Source organism: Pseudorca crassidens, chromosome 4 (assembly GCF_039906515.1).
Source record: "Pseudorca crassidens isolate mPseCra1 chromosome 4, mPseCra1.hap1, whole genome shotgun sequence".
NCBI lineage: Eukaryota > Metazoa > Chordata > Mammalia > Artiodactyla > Delphinidae > Pseudorca > Pseudorca crassidens.
The window spans coordinates 30,798,088-30,823,866 of NC_090299.1; the positions used below are offsets into that span (position 1 = coordinate 30,798,088).

Below are 25,779 nucleotides of genomic sequence, written 5' to 3' on the forward strand. Positions count from 1 at the left end.
CCATTTCCCCAACATTTAATAATTTTCCCAAACATTTCACAAGTCGAGAAACATGGAGAATTGTACAAATGGACAAATGTTTATGAAGCTTCAACTCAACTGTAGGTAATGTAAGGAGCTGGAAAATGGTAAATTATTCTCCCTTACTTTGTGTTCCGTAATTGCTAATATTACACATCACCCAAGGAGAATAGTTGACAGTGCCTTATGTGTAAATAAGTAAGTAATTCAATTTCAATAATGATATGATAGGCATACATCTTGTAATTCTTTAGCCACATATGGGAATCATAAAAGTTGTAGCTGATGAGGTGGCAGAACTGGTAACTTATCTGAGTATACCAGATGCCACCTAGTTTTTAAAATGTAAACTCTGGTCCTTATGGGTACTGAAACTGTAGACTCATTGAATTAAAATAAGACCTATGAAATATGTTTTTATTTGGGAAACTGGGCTATTACTTTTATCTTTTAAGACACCAGGGAAATATTTTCCTTGGTTTTACTTATGTTTAATACCATCATTTCACGTGTTCAAACACAGAATACAGTTATTCACTGTTCATTCTTTTTTATTTTTATTTACCGGTAAATAAGGCAAACATTTCATTTAATGTTTACTAAGTTAAAAGGCGATGTTACACTTTGAAATAATTCTTGTAATCATAGGGAAAACAATCTTGCTTCTGTTATATGTGGCAAGTTCCTTTGATACATGACATATTAAGTACTTTTAAATAAAGAGACAATTGACCCCATCAGAAACTGCAGCTACAGCTTATTTGAGCAGGCATTTTCAGTAACTCTCCAAGACAAGTTGATCTTTACTCTTAACATTTTTGGCTGGCTTATTATCATCTAAATATTTGAAATTAGAAGGTGTAAAAGGAAATTTGGGGTAAAAAAAAGAGTTTGAATATTATCAGTGTAGTTATTTCAAGTAAATTATAGGTGCACATAAATATCACTTTTAAAGAGTAGATGTAATAGGGCTTCCCTGGTGGCACAGTGGTTGAGAGTCCGCCTGCCGATGCAGGGGACACGGGTTCGTGCCCCGGTCTGGGAGGATCCCACGTGCCGCGGAGAGGCTGGGCCCGAGGGCCATGGCCGCTGAGCCTGCGCGTCCGGAGCCTGTGCTCCGCGGCGGGAGAGGCCACAGCAGTGAGAGGCCCACGTGACGCAAAAAAAAAAAAGAGTAGATATAATAAACCTCATAGTATATCACAACTTAATGTTAAAAATGTATCACATTTCATTAAATAACATCATCACCAACCACAGCCAGGAAATGAAAACTAAAAAGGAGAAAGTTCATATTATGATTTCTAATATCCATATCATTAAAAAGTTTAGACTTAATTTCACAGAAGTCGGGAAATTCTGAGATTCCCAAAGAAACCATAACTATCGCATAGATTACAACAGCCTCTTTCATGAGGAGCTCAAATCATGGGACTCCTCCCAAACGGATCCATCACTGTGGGGTGTTATATCACTACAACAGTGTATCCATCACTTCCTTTTCAAAAAGGAATTACACCTTGTTCTCTTCTTCCTCCTAGAGGTCCTGTATATTTTGAAAGTTTTTTGATTTAAGAACCAGTGGTCTGAATTACAACATGTGATTGATACAATGAGAACATATAGCCCTTTCTTCAAATGTTAATACAACAAAATAAAGTTCCTGCAAGGGACTAACTGAATTACTTCCTTTCTGAAGCAAAGCCCTTCCACACTTGGCTCGTTTCTAATTCAACATTCAGAAACACTAGATCAGAGATCTTTAACTAGTACTCTGTGGCCCAGATCCTCCCCCCAAATGTATTTTTGTTTGGACTATAAAATGTTTTAAAGTAAATTTGAATTGGTAGCAAATGTTTAAAATCTGAAGCATTTGTTAAAAAAAAAAAAGAAAAACCTCAGATTTCTGGCTTCTCTTGGAGCATGTGAAGATGTAGCAGTACTAGGTAGGCCTTCCCCCGTGGCAAAATCAGTTAAGTCCTCCTTATTTCCTTTTAGCCCCAGCGTGACTCCTATTCAGCCAAGCATCCCCACTTCCTTTTGTCTTAAACCTGCTCCCTTATTTATGTTATCTGCCTGGTCCTTAGAGCCATTTGCATTTACTCCGTGTTCAACAAGTAACATCAAATATAAATATAATTATAGAGCATTCAGATGTCCTAAATCGCATTCAGTATTTTAGGTCCATATGGAAACATGCAAATTTCAGGGATGCTTTCAAGACACAGACTATTTTAGTTTTGAGTAGTTGAACAGACCCTGGGGAAACACTAAAATTTAGGATGTAGACTAAAGGGGGATATTAGAGAATAGGACTAGTTAACTAGTAGAGGAACGTACCTCAAGTGATACTACTACAAGTAACAATACTCTCTGGTGAACTCCTCCAGCTACTCCATTATCCTTTTGTTGCTAAGGTCATTTATGAATAGTTCCATTATCCCAGAGGGCTATCAAGTGTTAGCTGTGGGCTCAAATTTATTTGTGGGGGAGGGTGAACTTCAGAGGTGGATTAGGAAATACAAGGATAGCTGTCCACTTGTTATAGCTGAGCCCCATGGGACTCTCACCAGCTCTTTTATACGCTGGTTTCTAGCCATCTACCTCTTCTGAGGGAAGAAGGAAAGAGGCTGCCATCCAGGAAGCATGCCCAAGGAATTTTAGAGTCAACTCAATTTAATATCATACAAAGGAAGTTTAGCAAATACCCATTAAGCCAGACACTAAATAGAGTCTCTAGGGAATAACAGAACACTTTTCCTTTTCTCCCAGAATGAAGAATGCAAAAAAAGTTGAGTTTTTCTCATAGGACAAATGCCGATTTTTCCTTCAGTGTAAGATGCCCTGTCAGCAAATGAACCTTCTATTTGCTTGGCACTGTTCTTTCCTGATCCTACTGTGCCTCCTCTCTCAAATGTAGACTGTTTTCTTCCAGAAAGTGGATAGGGTATATGCAAGTTGAGGTGAGCCCTTGACCTGGCAACCTCAGCTAGAAAGCACCCCTTGGTTTCAACAGAAGTATAGGTGCAGAATATTAGTCTTGTACGTTATCATGATACTGTACCATCTTTGAGGGAAAATTCCTGGAGAATTAAAAGATTATTAATATTTTATTAAATAATTCAGAATTTTCATGCAAATTGCATGAAAATCAGATGGGTGGAATTAAAGCTTTTGCATGATTTATTTTTTAAAGGGGTGGGATTGTTAAGCAAATTATTATGCAGTGTTTGGTAATCAAATTGATGTTCTAAACAAGATCTCTGTATTTTTTTTTTTTTAATTTCCTAAAAGATCAAAAATTTTCACGGGTCTGTTTTTGCATTTACTTGCAAAACCTATATGCTAACTATAATGTGCTTATTTATTCATTAAAGCAATTAATTAAAGATACTAGATAACAATTGATCAGGCTAGTTCTGATTAATATATAAAATTGAAATCATAGATGGAAATTTATTTTTAATTACTGTAAACTGGTATAAATTATAATATATAATTCAGATTACCATATATTTAGACAGGCTATTTGCCAGTCTAGACTATATTAACAAGTTGTATTTTTCAAAACTAAATTCATTGCCTTAACTTCAAAACTTACTACTCTTCTTACAATCTTTAATTCTGTTAAATGGGTCTTTGTCATCAATTTTGGAACAAGCTTACAATCCTTCCTTGAAAGCCTCAGAGTCAAATGTGTTTCAGAATTTAGAGTTTTTAGGTATTAGAAAGTTCATATTGTTGATACACCAGCCATTGTCTGACACCCTTAAAGAGGCCTGAGGCACTCTGTAATTAAACCATTAATTTCTGCTGTGAAATACATGCATGTTCACACTAAGCAGGATTATTCATGAGCAGAAATAGCCTCACATCTGTTCAAATAAATGTTTGCCACCAAATGGGTTTGCTGCAAAGTTAGAAAAATCTTTAGTTAAACTTACGAAGAATTGTTTTGTTTTCAGGGACTTTCGATTTTGGCATTGCAGATAAAGGATCATGGACTACATCTTGATTTTTAATCTGTTCATCATAATTTGGCCAGGGTTGTCTTCCTCAAATGCACGTATGGCATGGCACGTTCATTTTATAAACACCTTCGTGGTTTCCCACAACTTCCCCCTTTAAAGCCTTTTTGAAGACTTCCCATATATATATATACCCTATCAACTTTTCTAGGCTCTTACCTAAAAACTGCTTCACCCCAACTAAACTCAACTTACCAGCAGTTTCCAAGTATACCTTCCTCCTTTTTGCTCAGTATACTTCAGACTGGAATACCTTCTTCCAGAGGCCCCAAGTCCACACCGCACCTCAAATAGCATCGTCCTTTTCATCCTTCTTCACCCATCTCAAATCCCACCTCTACAGAGGCACAACTCCATTCCCCAGTCAGAATGTGCTTAGAAAGCATACTGCCTGCTCCCCTAACTAGCACTAATTTAGTATATTTTCCATTTGAATTGAAAATCATGTGATAACCTCCCTTTCCTACTAGATTTAAACACTTACAGCTTCTTTCACTATATTTGGCATATTTAAGAGTCACTTGTTAGATGAAGGAATGGATGTTTTAGTATAATCTCTCTTGATCTCATCCATCTAACCTCCTACAGGAATCCCACACCCATAGTCCTTGCCATTGCCCTTATCCTAACCTTCTCAAGTGGAGAACAGGGTCTAGATCTCAAGGGAATACCTAGAACACGACCTAATCTTTGTATTCTAAGTGTAGATTCAGCATATCTTTGGAAAAGAAAAATATACTTTCTCTTTGGTTCCAATATTCATCTTGCTGATACTGTCAGGAAGGAAGGCAGCAGAGCCCTTGGAGAGTGGCCAGGCACTACAGCGTTCTTCTTTATGCAGGTCTCAACTTAAACATCACTTCCCTGGGAAGTCCTCCCTGACCAGCTGACCTCAGTTAGGTCCCCTTTCTTTGCATTCTCATAGCTTTTGTTTTGCTAACAGTCATCATATTCACTTCGAGGGTATGATTCTCATCCAAAACCTCAGATGATTAAGAAATATTAATTTCTTAGTCATCTTAATGACTTAATTTTCTGTAACAATTTGATTTCTGAACCTACATCTCCTCCACTTGTTGGCTAAACAACAAACATCAGTCTTCTTGAGATTTCCACACTTTCTTCCTCCTTTTGGACAGACTCACTTTTCTGCGGTCTTATGGCATCAGAAGGTCTGGGGGTGAGAATTGAGAGGCACCTTGTCTTCTCCTGTCGGTCCACACAGTTTGCTGCTGAGAAGGCAGCGTGGCCCAGCTAACCTGCAAGGCCCTTCAGAAACAGCGTGTCAGTGCTGCATCACTGGGGCATGGGGGACTCTGCTGTTTCTGTGCCATGCTTCAGACAGGGAAATCTTTTGCAAGGCTGCCCCTGGTCCTGTGCATCTAGATAAGTCACATAGCCATTTCCTCTTTGAGGTATTGTTGCCTTCCTGGAAGTGCTGTGGGGAAGCAGGGCTTAGGCCCCCTCTGCTCTTGAGGACCACAGTTCTCCTTCCTCTCTTCCAGTTTGGGGGAATATCTTCCTAGATATTTTTGATTTCTAGCAATGTTGGCAAACAAGTTTTCTTTTCCACCCTGCCTCTTCGTACCTCTCCTGACGCAATAGCAGATGGCCAACCAAGAGCTTGATTGAGGGACAAAGGAAATGGAGAACTATAAGGGAAAAAGAGCATAGACACTTATATGAAAAGAGATCCCAGCCATATTCATAATTGCCCGTTTAATGTCTGCATGACTTCATTGTACTCTAAGCTCCATGAAGCCTGGGGAAAGGCTTTCTAATCTCAGTGTCCAAATATTGCCTTTTTTATAGTAAGCATAATTCTTATAGTAGTATAAATTCTTCTTGAATAAATGAATGAATAAATGGGAATGCAATTCAGAGACTGTGAAGGATTTATGGGACGTATAGTGGCTAAGAGGGTAGACTCTGCAGCAGATGGCTGGGGTGTGAATCTTGGCTCTGCTCCTATACTTAGGTGGGAAAACCCATAACCTCTTTGTGCCTCCAATTCCTCATCTGTCAAATGGTTGTTGTGAGGAGTAAAAGAGCTAAAGCTCTTAGAACTAATACCCGGCACATAGTAAGTATCATATGAGTATCCACTACTATCATTACCATCATCATCATTATTTATTATCTTATTATTATTAAGAAACCCTAACACAGGATTGATTCAATGATAGCAAAGTTTATATAAATAAAATTGACATAATTTTAATTTTGCACTGTTTTCCAGACTGTGAGGCTCTTTTGTTTTCTTCCCTGTTTCCCACATCTACACTGCATTCTCTGGTTCCCTTGGGCTGGGGCAGTCCTTCTTCGGGAATCCTACCTCTTTTCATGACGTCTTATCTTTTGTTGGTGTTTCTTAGCCGTATGCCCTCGGGAAACACAACACCCCCTGGAATCCCTTCTTAGATCATAGCAAGGAGATCCTGTCTCAGTATGTGTACTTCAGGTGGTTTTGCTTATTCTTCACCTCTACCAGTGTTGAAGTTTTTCTGCCATCTTTCTGCTTGTTTATAAATCCTTTGCAGTTTGTCTTTGCTTACATAGCATTTCAGTGGCTATAGTATTTAATGACATGACTTTGTCAATGTAGAGATTGCATTGTTCTCTTTCTCTTCTAAGTAATTTGTAAATTCACATTTATCATATACATATAAAAGATAATTCCTGGAGTGACTAGGGTTAACATTTATGATAGAACACAATAGCATGGAACTTGGAGTATCTATAAAAAGGAAAAATTAACTTTTTGAGCCAAATATTTAATTTAACTACAGAAAGCTAGTTCTTTCCATAATTATCATAAGACAGTCTTTTTCAGCCAGCTATAAATACTGATTTTCACAGGCTCCAGGGCTCATATTATTTGGTTGTTCAAAGGATTCTTTTAGCTGTTTAGCTTCATATGGTTGATTTTTCTATTCAGACAGATTATGCCATCTACTGCAATATGGAATGATTTAGCAGCAAATTTCTTTCTTTTAATTTTTTTCCTTAGCTAGCCTTCTAAGAGTTCCTGCTGTTAAACTAAAGTTATTCTTTTACCTAAATATTTTTGCTATCTATTATAATATTTCCCCATCTGGTCTCTCTTAGCTAGAAATCATTTTATCAACTTCTAGGAATATTTGTCTTTATTTATGCTGCACACATACCCACTATAATGGTTGTGTCGCAATGCGTGATATGTTTTGGGTAAACAGAATTATGATGCTGTTTACATTATGGAGAAACTCAGGGATTCTCATTTCTCAGCATAACACATATCTTTTCTTCCAATATGATTTGCTATGGGGGCCCCTTGACCACCTTTATAATTAAAATAATTGTTTATTTTTTCCTCCAGACCTCTACAGCCTCACGGACACTCCCTTGTGCTTACTAGTAAGCATCCGTCATCAGTGATATTGGCCATTGTTAGCCTGTTCTTACTATGGGTCATTTATGTGCATTTATTCAGCATAATTAATGATGCAGTAAACAGTGAAGTCAAGTGTGTCTACCACTTTGAGTCATTTGCCTGTACAGAATCTTTGTTAGGAGAGTTCACATTCCTCCTGTTTCTACAACCACTTTTTATTAATCCTATTTGTAGTTACCTCTTCCTCTGCTCATCCCTTAAATCAAAGTCTTTCCAAGGGTTCCTTCCTAGGTCTGTTCTCTCTACAGCCTCCCGAGGTGACCCCACATAGCCCTATGACTTGTGATTCCCACCTCTCTCCTGACTATTTTATATGCACGTATAAAATAGTGTCTGCCCCTTGGCTGTCCATATACACCTCAAATTCAGCAAGCTACCTAAACTCATCATCTGAAACCACCTGCATGCCCCAGAAAACCCTCTTCCTTCTAGTGTTCCCTCTACCATGCTTCAGTTGCTCAACCTAGAGACCTAGGACCATTCTCTGCTCCCCTTTCTCCCTTATGTTCTCAGCCAAGCTACAAGTCCTATGGATTCTACTTCCTTAATATCACACGAAACTATCAGTTTTTCCTCTAGTTCTAGGACACAGTCCCTCAACTAGACTACTGTGACATCTTCCTAAATGGTCATTCTGTCTTTGATTTTACTATTGCCTTGCCAACCCCCATCCCCTCTTTCACCTGGCTGGGGAGTCTTCCATGGCTGCCCAAACCTTGCATTAGGTGCACGTTTTATTTCTTTTGCAGCCCCTTCATTCCTCCATTGTAATGATTATTACTTCCTATCATTACTGGCTGCTTATTTTTTCCTATTTCCCCACCACACATTAAACCCAGTGAGCTTAGGGTCCTTTCCATTCAATCCCCAGGGCCTAGCACAGTGAAGACTGCACAGAAGGGACTCAGTAAATACTTCTTAAATATTGTTGTATATTCGTCAATTTTTAAGCTTTCTAATACTTAAACTATAAAACAAGCAGAGAGAAATTATAAACACAAAACTTCATGATGACAAAGTCTGGAATCAGAATTCCTGGATTAAGTTTCTGGCTCTATCATTGCCTTATTGAATATTCTTGACAAAACCCAAAATTTTCTCACTATAATGTAATCATGTAACACTCATCATTTCTGAGTACACAATAAAAATGACAATAGTATCTTGAATTTATGGCTTCCAAGTAGTTAGCAGCATTTCTTATGAATTACTTATTTGTTCACCATCCCTTTGGGGTAGGCCAGCGTCTTTCCTTCTAGAAGGCAATGAAGGGAGATAGAGTTCCTCCTGTAATGGTGTCAAAACACCGGTCCTGGTTGGTTACCTACTTCACAGAATGTGGGGAAGATTCATGAAGGTATCTGAGTCTTTATGCTCAGGAAAATGTGTTCTATAAAGTAGTTTTACACGCTTGTATATCCAATTTCTTAAGAGCTCAAAATATTTGGGGATGAAAATGTGTACAAGTTATTTCAGTACTTCAGCTTATTCCTGGGCTCTTTCTCCATGTTTTTCTGGAGACAGTTTTTTTTTTTCCACACCCACTCAAACCATCTGTGTACCAGGCAAGTTTTCCAAGATGTAAAACCAAGTGAAATATGTCCATTCCAGTTATTTAGAAAGGACTGTGACTAATGATACTGTGGAAGAATGGCACGGGTGATGAAAAAGTACGCTGTCTGTGTGAACAGCTAGGGCAACCTAGCAGTTAGAGTCACGCAAAGCCTAGCCATACAGACAAGCAGTCAGCACCAGTGCTTTTCAAACTTACCCTCCAAAGATTCTGCAGGAAGCAGAATCAGCTGAGTGTCTCTGTGACCTGGAGATATCCCCTGTGAGATGAGGTTCTCTACCACCGTCAAATGGTAACATTTTTAAAAATTTGTGCAAGTTTTACATTCTATCCCAAATATGTCAACGTTTGCTTTATATAAAAATGTCTCAAATTACTTACCATTGGGGATTCCCTGGCAGTGCAGTGGTTAGGACTCCGCCCTTCCACTGCAGGGGCACGGGTTCAATCCCTGGTTGGGAAACTAAGATCCTGCGTGCCACATGATGCGGCCCAATATACATATATATACACACACCATTCATTGAAATGGACTCTTAAGGAAGAGGTACCATATTTATTATTGCCTTTAAACTCTCCCCAGGACACTGGCATGTGCTTTTTTTCAAACATTACCCCAGTTTGAAAAGCACGGAGTCCTAGGATATTGCAGCCCAGGCCATGGTTTTTTGTTAGAACTTAAGAGAATTTGCCCACCTGTCCCCTTTCTACTTTGCTACATGTAAACTCCTGAAGTCCTTTTGCCTAACTCGCTGATGAAATCTTTTACATGTTGCTCTAAGCACCTGAGTGGTAGCATGTCCACTGTTAAGATGATGGAGGAATATAAAATCAGCTTCCTCAGCAACCTAAGTGTCCATCAACAGATGAATGGATAAAGAAGATGTGGCACATATATGCAGTGGAATATTACTCAGCCATAAAAAGAAACGAAATTGAGTTATTTGTAGTGAGGTGGATGGACCTAGAGTCTGTCATACAGAGTGAAGTAAGTCAGAAAGAGAAAAACAAATACCGTATGGTAACACATATATATATGGAATCTAAGAACGAAAAAAGAAAAGGTCATGAAGAATCTAGGGGTAAGACAGGAATAAAGACACAGACCTACTAGAGAATAGACTTGAGGATATGGGGAGGGGGAAGGGTAAGCTGTGACAAAGTGAGAGAGTGGCATGGACATATATACACTACCAAATGTAAAATAGCTAGCTAGTGGGAAGCAGCCGCATAGCACAGGGAGACCAGCTTGGTGCTTTGTGACCACCTAGAGGGGTGGGACAGGGAGGGTGGGAGGGAGGGAGATATAAGAGGGAAGAGATATGGGAACATATGTATATGTATAACTGATTCACTTTGTTATAAAGCAGAAACTAACACACCAGTGTAAAGCAATTATACTCCAATAAAGATGTTAAAAAAAAAAATCAGCTTCCTCAAATAGAGATTTTCTGTTGGAGAAAAAGTATCTGTCTGAGATGGGAATTATCTAACTACTTCTCTCTTTAGATCTCATTAACACTGGAAACCAAACTAAGTTCTAAAACTGAATGCTTTTTTGTAAGCATTTAGAAAATATGATCAAACAGCAAACTGGTCATGCTCAGATATGAGTGCAAGAAGTGACTTATTTATACATGCAAATTTCAAAACATTTGTAAGGTCTACCATGTGTGCTGTTAAAAGGGTTTTAATTTTAAATTATTTTTGTTAGATAATCCCATTTAAAGTAACGCTATGATTTATCGCCACTAATCAAGATGCTGATCCCTCATAGACTTCTTGTTTGTATCTGTTTTTGTTCTTTGTTACATAAATACGAGGTTTATATATAAAATTCTGACTGTGTAACATAGGGCTAATGAGTCTCAGATGGAAAGATGCTGGCGCATTACCATCTAATAACATTTTAAACTCATATTCCATAGTAAAACAAAAGCAAACTGTACACATCTGTTTTCCAACTTGTAGCATTTCTGAATTTGTGGAGAGTCTCTGTTTAAAGGACTTTTACTTGAGGAGAAGAAAAAGAGGATATAGGTCACCTCAAAACTACCCAGCCACTTAATAACCTTATCAGATAGGACTTGGCAAAAGGGATAAGATTTTCTCGGCCTTGCTTCCTGAGAAGTCCCAGCTCTAAAGAAGAAGGATCAGAGGCATTAGGGCTGAAGAGATGTCTCAGACTACAAACACAATTTTATTGTCTCTCTTAAGAAAAATATATCCCTAATAAGGAGGAAAGAAGGGGGAAAATATACCAAAGCTAATAAAATTTAAAAACTAGAAAATGTCTGGCTTTTTCTAGAAATATCCTCGAAGTAGATTTGGGTGGGAAGAGGGGAAAGGCAGTGGGGAGGAGAAAACATAGGGAGGAATCCTGCAGACACTCGAGACCATATATTATCATGGTTGTTGTTTACTTTTTTGTATGGTAAAAGTATTCTTTATGGGAAAAAAATTGGAATACAAGGCTCTGATATCACATGTTGTCGGAAAAAGAACACAGGCAAAATTTCTCTCTCAGACCTACCCAATTGATAACGCCTGTGAACACAAGTTAGTACAAGCTAGTAAAGTACAGGCTTTTAAAATATCCTTTGCCCATTTTCCTTGGTTAAGGAATTCAAAACCACTTTTCTGCTTCAAGGGGGTGTGTGAACTGTCAAGTTCTTTTGGAAAAGTTACGTGACAGAAGTGATTACTGCAGAGTGTGACCATAAATCCCCCTGACATGAAATACACATGTTATAAGAGACAGATTTCCATCCACCACCTCTGCAGGAATTCCTGAAACAGGAAAGACCTGAGAATCATCGTATGATTGGAGACAGAAATTTTGATATGTGGGTGGTAAGACTATATTTTTTGACGCGTACTGCATTTATTCTGAGGAATACATCTGATCTGACTGCAAAATTCTGTTCACTGTTGTCCAAAAAAGATTTGATACATGTATTGTATGTCCTGAGTTGTAAACAGAATATCAGTAGAGGGAAATTACAGTGTTGTGTTCATAACGGAGTCTGTAGTTATCTCCATTCTGTACTAACATTGTGTACGTAAGAGTCCAGAAATCTTAAGTGTATGTACACAGATCCCAGTGTACCTGAGTTCTCAAGCTGACCGTTCCCTTTAAGAAATGGTTGGCTTGGGGGCCTCACGTGTCTGATTTTGTTTACTGTGTCAAACAAGGCAAGACTTAGAGCCAGGACGGGGTGGCATTAGGTACATGCTTGTTGTGTTTGTCCACCAGTGGAATGTCTGTGTGACGTTTTGTGTCGTGTTGTTTTGGTGCTGTGCCCTGTCCATAGGGTCTGCCAGGCTTCTCCACAGTTGCCGCTCTGCACAGTAATCAGATCCTCACCGTCAAGGTTCGTGGTTGGCACCCATGCCCGCGCAGTCAGAGCCCTCAATCAGCATAAGAGCGAGCTACAACAGCTCAACTGGCTTTCCGAGTCCAGTCCTTTCCTCACACACACAGGTTATTGGGCACTTGGAACCTCACCTCCATCAGTGAGGTCAAACGTCCATTAAGAAGGCGAATCTTGAGCCTATAAGAGAAGAGCGTATTGAAGTCGAAGAGAGGCAGGCAAGCTCTGGGAGGCTGTGCCACGCCTCGGTGGTTTGATTGGCATGCGTCGCAATGCTCTGTGACAGTTTTCAGTGGATTGAACAATCCTAAGTACTCTGGACTTCGGGCATCCGTAAAATGACAGTCGAGTTCGTGCCGCGTTATGCTGGTTGAGGAGTCTGACAGAAATTGAACTGGCGCTTCGTCTCTGGACTTTCCGCTCAGCGTGCAGGATGCAGGTGGCCCCAGGTTACCTGCTTCTTGAATATACAACATTGAAAGAGGTCCAACGCCCACAGCAGAAAAAGATTCATTTCTAACTAAAAATCTGGTTTCCCTATCCCGTTTCAGGGTTCTGTTTCTTTCAAGAAGAGCCAGAGGGTCCGATGTCAGACACAAGCGCCAGTTCTGTTTTGTTTGATGGTTATTATGAGTCTAATGTGTGTATCTTTATTTCTTTCTTGGGGCCTTCTGATGCCTATTCTTCAACTCTCTCATCTCTGAACTCCAACCTTTGACCTCACCTGACTGATCAGATGGTGTTTCCTAAAATCAATCATGGGTTTCTCTCTGCTGATCAGCAGCTCATTAAACGCCGCCTGATTAAGGTAGTGCTCATTCTTGCTCAAGTCTGATTTCTCCTTTACATTCGATTTTTACTCTGTATACTGTTGCTTTACCATTTATCTCTCATAGGCAGAGTGTGGGTGGTGGGTATTTATTTTAAAATATCCTAGAGCAAAATTATGTTTAGTGAGCTGCCTTTGTTTGAAATGTATGTGAAAATACCAAAACCAAAAGGTATAGAAAGCCAATCTAAGTTCTTCTTAAATTAAAAAAAAAGAGGAAGCTTAAAAATTACATGCAGTGATAGATCCAGTTTCTAAGCTCTCTAGCTTTGGTAATTTATAAATTATTACACAGCATGACAAGAGCCTTGTATGTTTAATTTTATAGCTTATGAAAAAGTAAATATTTGTCCAACTATAAATGCAGCCATTTTATTAAGCCAGGTGAATATAACTGATGCAGCATTGTCATGGATAAAGTTATGCAAAAGTTTTCTGCCAGCTCTGAGTATCATGATAACATATACACTATTTCCAAGAGCTGAGAGTGCTGGTTTCTGAGCTGCTTTGATTTCAACAACGTCTACTCAGCTCGCCCAGCATGAATATTTATTTGCTTCCTACTGGCAGGCAAATTGCCTACAGGCTTTACCATTTGTGGTTGTTCTGGGTCTTTTCACAGTATAAATGTGAATTAGATAATAGAAATTTAAAGTGTTGAAAAGAAGACCTGGGTCTTTATCTTTCACGGTTATTGTTGGTCTGTCCCCTTCTCCATTGTAGGGTGACCAAGGACAGGCTGGGCCTCCAGGCCCTCCAGGACCTCCAGGCCCACGAGGGCCTCCTGGGGACACAGGGAAAGATGGCCCCCGCGGAATGCCAGGAGTGCCTGTGAGTTGCTTTTTGGATCAGTTGTTCTCACAGGTTTTGTTTCCTTTAAAGGGCTGAGAATTGGGTTGGAGTTGGGGACGGGGGTGGCAGAGGTCAAGTGAGCGGAGTGGGTTGAAGGAAGTGGGATGATAGGAAAGTCCCCGAGCAGAGAGGGCACTGCCAGCTGGAATCTGCTTTACCACTCAACCCTTGGGACACCCATGCAAACCACAGCGAGATGCCTGGAGACAGCAACTGACCTGGTCTTCAGGTAAGCCTCAAGAAGTCTGCGATTGGAGATGCCCGATCTCACTTGTGTCCTGACTGCCATAGAGTACCTCAATGCCTTTGGTTGAAACGGAAGACTAGCTTGAAAAACTAGGTGGGAGATTGATAACATTTTACAAAGGATCAAAATAGAGACAATAAAGTCCTATGCAATTTATGGAAAGTAAAAGAGGTATATCTTCCTAATATTTATCCCTTGCAAGTAACTTGACCCCCCCAATCACTAGTAAAATTAATGGTTAAAACATCAGTGGTTATGGTTTGAATATCATTTATCCTTTGTATGTGAAGCTTATTAATAGAAATGACTTAACAGCGATCTCAACATTTAGATCTAAGTACTAATTTACTTAGTACTTAGCTACTAAGATTGGTCAAGTGTCAATAATAGAGTAGTAGCACAGGACACTAGATAAATGGTTTGGTTGGGTAGAGGCAACTCAGCAATTTAAAGAAATACATGGAAAAGGTCAAAAATTTGTACACTTATGACTTTAGGACCTGAAATTCAGGTTTATTGCTGAATTAAATTATTTATTTAATGTATTGCTTTAACTTAAATTATTTTCATTGGTGTTTTTGTAGTACAAAAGGAATAATAAAATATTTATCCACAAAGTAGAAAAATTTGAAAATAAAGGCAACCAAAAAAGAAAAAACAAATCGGCCATAGTCATTAATGTTTTGTAGATTTCATTTTTATATGTATATATTTATGTAATTTTTGAGTGACTATTTTTTTATTTTGAGTGACTCTTTCTTTAAGACTATAGGACAACCTTCTTATAAGCCTCATACCCCTCACCAAAAGTTGCTATAAATTTGTCATATGAAATAAGGAATTGACTTTCAGCATAATATGCTGGTTGTTAGGACTGCTTTCACTGGACCATCAGAGGTAGTGGTTTCATCCTAAAAGTGTCTTCTAATGTCTCACCTTTTCTTGGTATGAAACCCCAAAAGATAGAGAACCCATAGCTGCTTTACAGTATAATCACTCCTACTCTTTTTATTTAGAATACCTTCTTGGCATAATTCTTAAATCTCTGCTGTAATATAGATTCGTTGTATTAAATCCTAAAATGTTTATAAAATGCATTTGAAGAAAGAACGTCAGCGCTCTTTAAATGACATTGTGTTTGCATTCCTTTCTTTAGCCTAAAAAGTATATATTTGACATTCAAGATCCCTAGTGGATATTGTGAAAAAGAAAAAAAGAAGATTGAAATTGGTTTTTACTGTCTACAGCATTAATAAAATTATCATTATTCTTTTTTAAGGGTGAACCAGGGAAACCGGGAGAGCAAGGCTTGACGGCAAGTATCTGAATTTATCTTTTTTGATACTGAAAAGAATGAAAAGACAAGTTACTCAAAACTGTGGTCCAGACTGTTTGTAACAAGTGTGCCTGTTTTGTGATCTGTAACAAAGAGTGAGAATTAGTAAAAGTTAAAAAGTGATAGGGATAACTGAATCACTGTGCTGTACCCCTGCAGCTAACACAACATTGTAAATGAACTATACTTCAATTTTTTTTAATGGTAAAAGAAAAAAAATGTATTCCTTTAAAACGAACAACCAAAAAAGAAGTGATAGGGCCTGTCCATCACATGCTAAGGATCACATGACAACACATCTGCAGAACTGATACAGGAGGAAAAAAGAGGGAGATTCCAGGTGAAGCAAGTGACACAGGATGCTGAGGAAGACTCTGTTATAAGAGATTAAATTCAGGGATATGCCTATTAGCTTAAACAGAAATGAGATGTCAGAGGAACCAGGTGTTACTACCTGTGAACTAGTAGAGCAAACCTTCGACAGTGATTCCAGAGGTTTTTCTTTTGCCGAAGGGAGAGAACAGTTGTGCCTTCTTGATCCCTGAAACTGTTAATAAAACGGTAAGTTAGTGGTTAAAATGTCAGCAGTTATGGTTTGAATATCATTTGTCCTTCCACCCAGAGAGAAACAGTGGTGCGTTCCTGATCTCTGTCATTAAAAAAGATCATGAAATGATTCCTCTTGGACTTGCCCGTAAACACGCAGGTCCCAGCTCCTCAAGTTTGTTTATGCTTTGCCAGTGAAAGAGAAGTTAGGGCAGCTTACTGAGCCCCAAAGAGTAGAATTCCTTCAAGCTACCTCTCCCTGTCACTTCCTCCCTGTCTCTGGAGCTACCTTTCTGACCTACTTTGTGACACGAACAATATTGGGGAACACAGGATGACGCTCTATAACTCAAATTCCAGAGGACAACTATGTCTCACACTTGCCCTGGATGCAGTGATGACGATCCCCTTGATCATGTCCATTTCACACGATGTGTGGCACGCAGCCTGCAGGTGCTCAGGATATAAAATGTATTTTAAAAAAAAATAGAAGCTAGGTCCTTGTGAAACGAATGCACAGGAACACGCTAGTTGGTCAAGAATTAAAACAAATGTGTGCATGGGCTAAAGGTCAAAGGCTTCTCCCTGCACAGGATGCCTTCAACAGCCCTCCTGGGGAGACATTCAGCAAGCTGTAGTCCTAGCTGTCATGTAACTGCCTTCAAAACATCACTGGTGAAATGGAAGCATCCTGGGACCACACCTGACCCACTGCCTGGAAATTCTCTGTTTCTGACCTACAGTATCAAGATAGATATTTGATACAGACAATCAGGCTGGGAGTACTATAATGGATTCTTTTTAAAAAGAATAAAATGAAAGAAAAACAACAAAAGACCATATGTGAAAATTAAATAAAACATCTGTCATCCGTGGTAACTTTGCATACAAGGGCAGCATTAGCTCTCCAGGTTATAGGATCAGAGGGGGTGAAGAATTTTTGGAAAACTACCATATAAATTTTGAAATTGCTTTATGCAATTGAATGCACCTGTAATTTCTATCGTGGATAACGGTCAAAACATATTCCTCCCATACACTCTTACATCCAAGCCTACTTAGGATTCTTAAGAGCCCTTGTTTGTCCCCAGGTGTGCAGAGCACATGATTTTTATCATTGCCGCAGGCTTTCTACCCTGATGCCCAGTGCAGCACCGTAATATACAAAGTTCTAAAATAAAAATGGATGTTTAAAAAATTATAATCTTATCTTCCTTAAATTCATATACACGCTCTAGAATACACGGTGTGGATAACAAATTAGTCCCATTTCCCTACCACTCCTAGCTTAATGTCATTAAATATAAATGTTCCACCTAGTCCTAAATGAATTATGTCATTGTCTTAGTTTGCTCTGGTTTCCCATTTCATATAGCAACTTTTCAGATAAAGATGATCCTGGGTATTTTTCTCTGAACCTCTCTTCTCTCTTTAAACTCTTCAGATACAGTTCATATTCTCATTTCAAAAAATGAAGCTGAGAAACTCAGTTGAAATCACAAATGTTCAAAGGATATGTCTAATGTAGTGATCTTCTAAAGTACAGCATTGTACTGTTCTTAAAGATGTAAAATTCTTTTCTAAAAGAAAACTTGTATAATATATATTTAATAAGTAGACAAATAAGTATATATCTCAGTGAATTTTCACAGTGAACATAGCTGTGCAACCACAAACCAGATCAAGAAATAGAAGGTTATCATATCCTAGAAACCCCCTTTACCCACCCCCCCATCACCATCTCCCTCTTCTGCCAACACAGATTAATTTTGCCTGTGTTTGAATTTCATATTACTAGAATCATACAATATGTAACTTCTGTGTCTGGCTTCTTTCATCCAACAGTATATTTGTGAGATCATCCACCTCTGTTTTAATAGCCTTCACAGCTGGTTAAAAAAAAAAAAATTAAGAGGAAGAACCTTACTTCCTTGACTACCCTGTTAAAACTACATCACTCAAATAGCAGTAAATGAATGGTCTGTCTGTCTGACCTTGGGCAAGTCACTTAACCTCTCAATTTTTCATCTGTAAAGAAAGGAAAATCATGCCCTCTCTGCCTCCCCTATAAGGTTGCCAAAGACAAGTGCAATAAATTAGGAGAAAGCCCTTTAAAATATATAATGAAGAATTGTATGAGTATGTTATTATTATTATCACTCAGTTGTTACCTCTACAGTAAATTACAGGTGAGCATGGATTTATATAACAGATGTATTCCTATAAAGTTCTATATGAATCAGATTTTCATAAATCAACATAGCTTAAATGTGCTGGGAAATTTTGCTATTGAAAGCAATCCCATTCAGAGTCTTTTCATAAAGCAATACAATCCCCTAATTCCTCTTCCCAGCAAACTGAATTTTTACATATTTGCTTAAAGTGAAATATTTCTATTATTTTTAAAAGTATCATTTAAAAAAAATCACTATGTTTACTAACTTAAATAGCACCTGTGTATTTTAACCCATCTCAAAGAGAGAAGATACCGGAAATATAATAGCAGCTTTCATGCGGAGAAAAATTTCCTTAGAAATTTTCTTTTTCCTTTCAAATATTATACGTATGTGTGCGTATGTGGGTGTGTGTGTTTCGACTCAAAGTCTGGTAGAAAGAAAAGTACATATTACTAGTAATTCTGGCCTCAGAACAACTTAGGAGTGTATGACTATCGTCTGTGATCCTTTTTACTGATCTATAAAATGTAGGCAATAATTCCTATTCCACCTATATCACTGGAATAGGGTGAGAAGCAAGTGAAATAATAAAAATATGAAAATGCTTTATGGAACACAGACTTACATAAATGAGAAGTATTGCTGTTAAGACAAAAATGTCAAATGACATAACGTGGCATACAGAAAGACCACTCTATGAGACATAAGGGCTAACAACAGTGTGACTATAGCTGTCAATTAAATTAGAGTGTGTCAAATACTGTGATTGATAATGCAACTTATTCCTTTTGTCCTGTTTGTTGCCATCATTGTGTTTGGCCTTCTCCTATATATCACCTCTTCTTACCTCAACACCTTTTCATAACACACCCCTTCTCTTCCACCAGCTCAGACAAGGGAAGATAATATATACCACCGCTCTCATCTTTTCCACAGTACGCAAAACCCACTACCTCTGTTGGTTTGCGCCACGGAGAAGTGTTTGCTTACATGAGGATCTTGAGAGGCACTAGAGAACTTTTTAAAATGTAAAATGTCTCTAATGATGAAATGAAAAAACTAGGAATGGTCTAAAATTAGCTCTTTCAAAACTGTTTATGAGTGTGTCCGGTGGGGAATTAGTTTTCATAATCCACGCTATATATTTTATATCGCAAAAATAATCATCTGAAGATTAACAGTATCTCTAATAGAATAAAAAAGAAGTCCTGCCTCTCACGCAGTTCCACATTTATTTAACCCTGCTGTGCACCTATTCCATAAACAAGACCTTCAGGTTTTGCGAGAAGTTCTAGAGGAGATTTTAAAAGGTAGAATCATGAGCTAAAACAAACTGGACTCCATCTAAATAAGGAGAGAATCTCTCTGGCTTATAAAATTAGACTCAAGAATCAAACCAAGAACTGACCACAGCTGGAAATGCTAAAGCGCTGAACCCCGGCACAAATGGTCTTTATTTTTCTGTTCTTCAAGAGTTTAAATAGTTGTTAGAATAGTATTTTTGAAGGTGTCTTTCCTTTTGATATCCTTACTGTTTCTTTCTTTGACAAATATAGTAGTTCTCAAAAACATAAAAGACAAATGATGTATATTCAATATACCAACTAGTCCCAGTTTCCTGCAAATTATTTTTTTGTCCAAAATGTCTATAACCAAGGTTTCATAGACCATATCACTTTCCCTCACTGAAACCCTTCCTTCCTCTCCTGCCCCCCAAATATATGCAAACTCCATAGCGTATCCATTCATCTCTTTCTGAATTATAAGAGTACTTAAAATGTCATTCGTTGGGCCCTGGTGGTGTCTGAGAGTTCAAAACTCAGAAAAGTTTTTCTGTTATTGTTCCTTAAAGTGAAATTTGGATTGTATCCGAAGAAGTTATAGATACTTTTTAGTTTATTTTGATTTTGCCTGCAAACACATTTAATACATTTGTGTCAAGTGAATATAATGTATTTTATGGTAGCTAATAACATAAGCATAGATAATTGCTTCTGCTTCATTTAAAATAAAATTGAATTAACCAATATGTGAAGAGTTACTTTAAACATATTTAGTTATAATGCACTGCTATCCCACAGATTTGATAAAACTTATCATTTTACTTAATTGTACTTTGCTGTCTCAACCATATTGATCAGCAGGGTGGCAGACATCGGACACAGTAGCAGGCTTCTCTTCATGATTTTTATCTGGTGAGGCAAACAAACCTTCAAATCACAAATAACCAAAATGACCAAAATCATCTTAGGATATTTAGTTGTTAGACTAGACATTAACGATGACATCTTTTTTGGTAAAACTGCATTACTTCAGTTGTGCACACTACGCTGCCTGCCGGGGTGCCTTAGCACCTGTTCTAATGCTTTATTATTCTCACTTAATCTGATTGTCCATGAAGTACATGTAAATGCCACACCGACAGAGTCCTTCCAACCCACCAGAGCCCGTAATACTTGGTTTTCCAAATGGGCCGAGGCCTGCTCCCCGGCTCTCCCACGGGTACCTAATATCCGCATCTCTATGAGACTGAGGCTCTCGTATGTAGACATTTGGGTGCTCACAGGATCAGACTCCATCCACATGCCTCAAAATACCCACCTCTTTGCCCCATCCTCCAGTTTACTGTAGTGCACACCAGTGGTGTGGTTCACCTGCAGAAGAACAGACCTGGGAGAGAGACAATTCACAGTCCTTGACGGGAGCTCCAGTCATTGGGGCAGAGAATCCCAAGGTCCCAGGAACCCAAAGTACAGTCTAAGTTCAGGAGGTGGGCTACCACAGGAGGAGGTGTGCAGCCAGAAGGGATCTCTAAAGTGTGGATCCTGACACAGGAGCCCTCTTGCCCAGGGCTAAGGGCAGTACTGGGGCCATGTGTCTGAATGGACTCAAAAAAATAGACTTCTGCTCCGGTCATCTCCTTCGAGAAAACTTCACACACACTTCCTCATTCACAGACATTCACACTCCCCCAGGCTGTTAGAAGCTGCCTTCTCCCCTCCTCCACAGCATTTATCACATCACAAAATAATTGTGTCGGTGCTTAGTGTATTCAATAACCTGAATGACTGAATAATATGAATCAGTGAATCGATAAATCAGGTGCTAATGCAAGGAAATCCTGTTTATATTTTTCTCTCATCCAGTATCATCGCATGCCAGGAGTAGGATTAAGCAGGCTAAGTCCAACAGGAAACTACTTTTTCTTTTGCATCTTCATATATTCATTCATGTATTATAGATAATTTGAAGTATATGTGTGTTCATGAATACGCATGGTGTAACTAAAGGACTGATTTTCATGAGGGAAAGTAACTGCAGCGATTTTTAGTCACACTCTATGACAGTTTTTTAACTAGAGTGTAAATGATCTAGAAGAAATCTTAGGAATCCTCTAGTTAATCACTTCACAGATAAAGAAACAGCATCAGAGTGAACAAATAACTTGACCAAGCTCATAGAGTAGTCTGTGGCAGAACTAGGGTAGACTCCAGTTCACCCGATTGTCGTCTTACGCATCTTACAGTGTAGATCTGCTAGGTCTACACTTTCCAGTATAGTAGCCGCTAGCCACATGTGGCCATTTAAACTGAAATTAAATAAAATTGAAAATCCAGTTTCTAAGAGTGGCGCTAGCCACATTTCAGGTGCCCAGTAGTCACATGTGGTTACTGGCTACCTACTGGATTGAGCAATGGAGACTATTTCCACTGTTCCAGAAAGTTCTGTTGCGTAAGGCTGGTCTAGATAGAAAACAGATCTGGACAGTAGATGAGTACATATTAAAGTTCTAAATTTAAGTCTTCCTTCTGCTGGTCGTAGGATATTTAAATTTTAACAGTTAGTGTTTCTTAGCATTGTTGATTTAAAATAGCAAAAGCACTTGGACTTTACTCAGTAGAAATATTTTTTACTGAGCATAGTATAGGGTGATAGGCCTTCATGAACCATAAATTTGTTTCCTTTATGGTACACTAGGGAACTATGCTTAATCACAGAGGGCAGAGGAAGCCTGTTAATTTTTCTTTCTTTACGGGTCATTTCCATTTTGGATGCAGCAAGGAGAAACAGTTTATTAAATATTTAGAAGGGATGGAATGAGCTAATTTAGGCCTTGGATATTTGGTAAGAGGTGATAGAATCTCTGTTTGGGAACCTAATCAGAGCATAGATTCTCTAATACCTAGATCTGTCTTTCATCTGCTGGTGGTAGTTAATGTCCAATATTTAGTCTTGGGTCCTGGTTTCCTCAAGTGGTGAGAAAAATGTATGGCTTCTTTAATTTCCTGAGCGTTTAAGAGACCTCCAATAAAGAGGTCAGAGCTTCATGATTTGGGGAAACACCAACAAACGAATCATCCAGGTTTAATGTTTTCCCCAAAAAGTCAGCACATGAGGTAGAGAAGTCAAAAAGAATGTATTCTTTTAAAAAATTAATGACTGCGTTTAAAACTTTTCATCAAATATTCATGAATTAATATAATAACATGTCATCGTATTGATAGGCTCTGAAGGAGACCTGTTTTAGAGGAACTTCTTCAAATAATAGAAATTATGGAATGATATTATTGAAACAGAAGAAAATCCCAGATACTTAAACAGAAACAACTGCCTCAAACCTGAGAACTTTAAGGAGAAAAATAGAATGATGTCTAACTTCCCATAAGAAGAGCTTGTCTGTGTATCTTCTGAATAGATGATGTTGGATGATTCACCCTAGTATTTTGATTCCATTAGGTACTACTGTGATGTAACCATTTTATTTCAAAATATCATTATTTGTATCGACTAGAAAAGTTTTGCTTTATATCTTTTTCAATTTGATTAAAAGTTTTAGATGGCCATCTGAAAAAAAACCAAAAAACAGAAAACTGAGAACTCTTTCCAGTGATTAGAAGTAAGATAGCTAGAGTTGCAAAACAATGGAGGAAATTCGGTAAATGGAATTTAATAATTTTCATATTTATGAATTCATTGTTTCAATGTAGTCAATAATGATTTATTTGCTAGGCACTGCTATGTAGGTGCTGAGGATGTAAACTATATGGCCCGAAGAATTTGCTGCCTAGTCAAGTAGATTTGATAAATATGTAAATATATTAAAATACAGCCAGTTAAAATGTGCTAGAGAAACACAGAGGACAAAAACAAGCTCTGTCTGGGTGCATTGGAGAAGGTTCACAAAGGAAGTGAGTTATGACTGCTGAGCCTCGAAGAATGATTAAGACCTTTACATGAAGGCTAATGGGAAACTGCTTGGGAAAGATGATTCAATGTGACTGAAGACAGAGTCCATGGAGGACTTGAAACAAGAGATGAGGCTCTCCCATCTCAGCTCTGTCCTGCTCTTTTCTTGTTTGTGCTACGTTCCTTCATACCCAGTTCAGCTAAATCATTGGCCTTTACGCTGAAAACATATCAGCACACTCTCTTACATTCTAAACATTTCCCCAAAGTTTCTCGTTTGGCATTTCCACACACTTAAGCTATGGAGTCTGAATCTTGTAAAACATCATTTGAATTATACTCCAGACTCACGTATAATAGTGGCTAGAGTTTATGTTTCTTGACCCTCCCTCATCAAACATCCAAGGAAAATGTGGAATTTTATATAAGTACATCTTAAATGAATCCTTCTTAAGTAAGACAAATTTCCATTATTTATTTCAAATTTCCTCTTACCCTTTATAAACCAAGTTGTATTTTCTGATCTTGTGACCAGGTTAGTAGCTTTCAAAAGGTTATAATTAAAGTCTGCTGCACCAAACCCTTGAGAAAGTCTGATACTAACATTTTATGACTCCAATAAGTTAGATTATACGTGTTATCATTTTTCCCCGTGGGAACAGACTTTAAAAAGTATTTTCTTCATTTTACCTAACTTTTATTAAATCTTGGAAAAATTCTTAACTCAAAAAGGAAATAATTTTAAATGGCTTAATAGATTGGGGCTTTTATTCTCCCCTTCACAGAGGGACCACCTCTTTTTTGTTGCCTGCGTTTTTTATTACAGAAGCTGGTTGTATATTCTTGCATCCAGAAATGACCAGCAGCTTTTAGAGCTTTGAATTTTACTGTTAGCCATCAGGGACAGAACAGGAACTATGTCCGCCCCCTGCTCACACAGAACATCATTTCCTAATAGCAGGCAACCAGAACTTGCCTTAAAACACGTCCCAAGAGACATCCTAGAGCACATCATTTAGAAACTCTGCATTCTGTTTAAGTAATTAATACCTCAATCAAATTTGTGCTAACATTAGTAGTCAGAAAAATTCATTAATTTTTTTTCCATTCCATGATCTATCAAACAAAAGACTTTTTAATTAAAAATGTTATTTTTACAAGCTGGAAAGTGCAGCCAATGCATAATGGTTATAGAAACATCCATTTCTTAACTGCCTGCTTTGAAGATTAACATGGGTTGATAATTCTACTTACTGTTTGCATGATGGCTTTTGATATGCATTAGAGACCTTAGACCTACATCCACATCCATGACACTCTCCGTGTCAATGAGACCATGTAATCAAGATGATTTTTGCTTTGCGGTTTTAATATAGAAGGCATGAATTGAATTCCTCCACTCACTCTTGCACTTAGAGGTAATCTAGAGGCTGTAAGAATAGGGCAGGGACTTCCCTGGTGGTGCAGTGGTTAAGAATCCGCCTGCCAATGCAGGGGACACAGGTTTGATCCCTGGTCTGGAAGATCCCACATGCCGTGGAGCAACCAAGCCCGCGTGCCACAACTACTGAAGCCCATGTGCCATAACTACTGAAGCCCGCATGCCTAGAGTCAGTGCTCCGCAACAAGAGAAGCCACCGCAATGAGAAACCCGTGCACCACAACAAAGAGGAGCCCCCGCTCGCCGCAACTAGAGAAAGCCCGCACGCAGCAACAAAGACCCAATGCAGCCAAAAATTTTTAAAAATTAAAAAAAAAAATAGGCCAGTAGCATTAGAATGACTTGGGTGAACGTGAATGAAAAATCTTGTCATTCTTATCTTGAGATACTATTGTCTAAGGTATAAGGGAAAACTTGGTTTACTCTGTGTTCATCATTCATTGCTATAATTTTTTTTTTTTTTTGCGGTACGCGGGCCTCTCACTGTTGTGACCTCTCCCATTGCGGAGCACAGGCTCCGGTCGTGCCGGCTCAGTGGCCATGGCTCACGGGCCCAGCCGCTCCGCGGCATGTGGGAGTTTCCTGGACCGGGACACGAACCCGTGTCCCCTGCATCGACCGGCGGACTCTCAACCACTGCGCCACCAGGGCAGCCCATTCCTATAATTTTTATCAACTCAAAGTAAGCACCATTGTGCTTACAAGCACCTACAAGGCCATACACATGTGATCTCC

At 38.5% G+C, this 25,779-nt stretch overlaps 1 protein-coding gene across 1 annotated transcript in view; it reads left to right on the plus strand.

Annotated features, from left to right (window-relative positions):
• COL25A1 (collagen type XXV alpha 1 chain) overlaps nucleotides 1–25,779 on the plus strand; it is a 461,350-nt gene that overhangs the window by 325,990 nt on the left and 109,581 nt on the right. Inside the window, exons 8-10 of the mRNA XM_067735362.1 lie at nucleotides 13,166–13,237; nucleotides 13,982–14,089; nucleotides 15,637–15,672. Of these exons, the coding sequence (XP_067591463.1) occupies nucleotides 13,166–13,237; nucleotides 13,982–14,089; nucleotides 15,637–15,672 (216 nt within the window). The remainder of the gene's footprint in view (nucleotides 1–13,165; nucleotides 13,238–13,981; nucleotides 14,090–15,636; nucleotides 15,673–25,779) is intronic.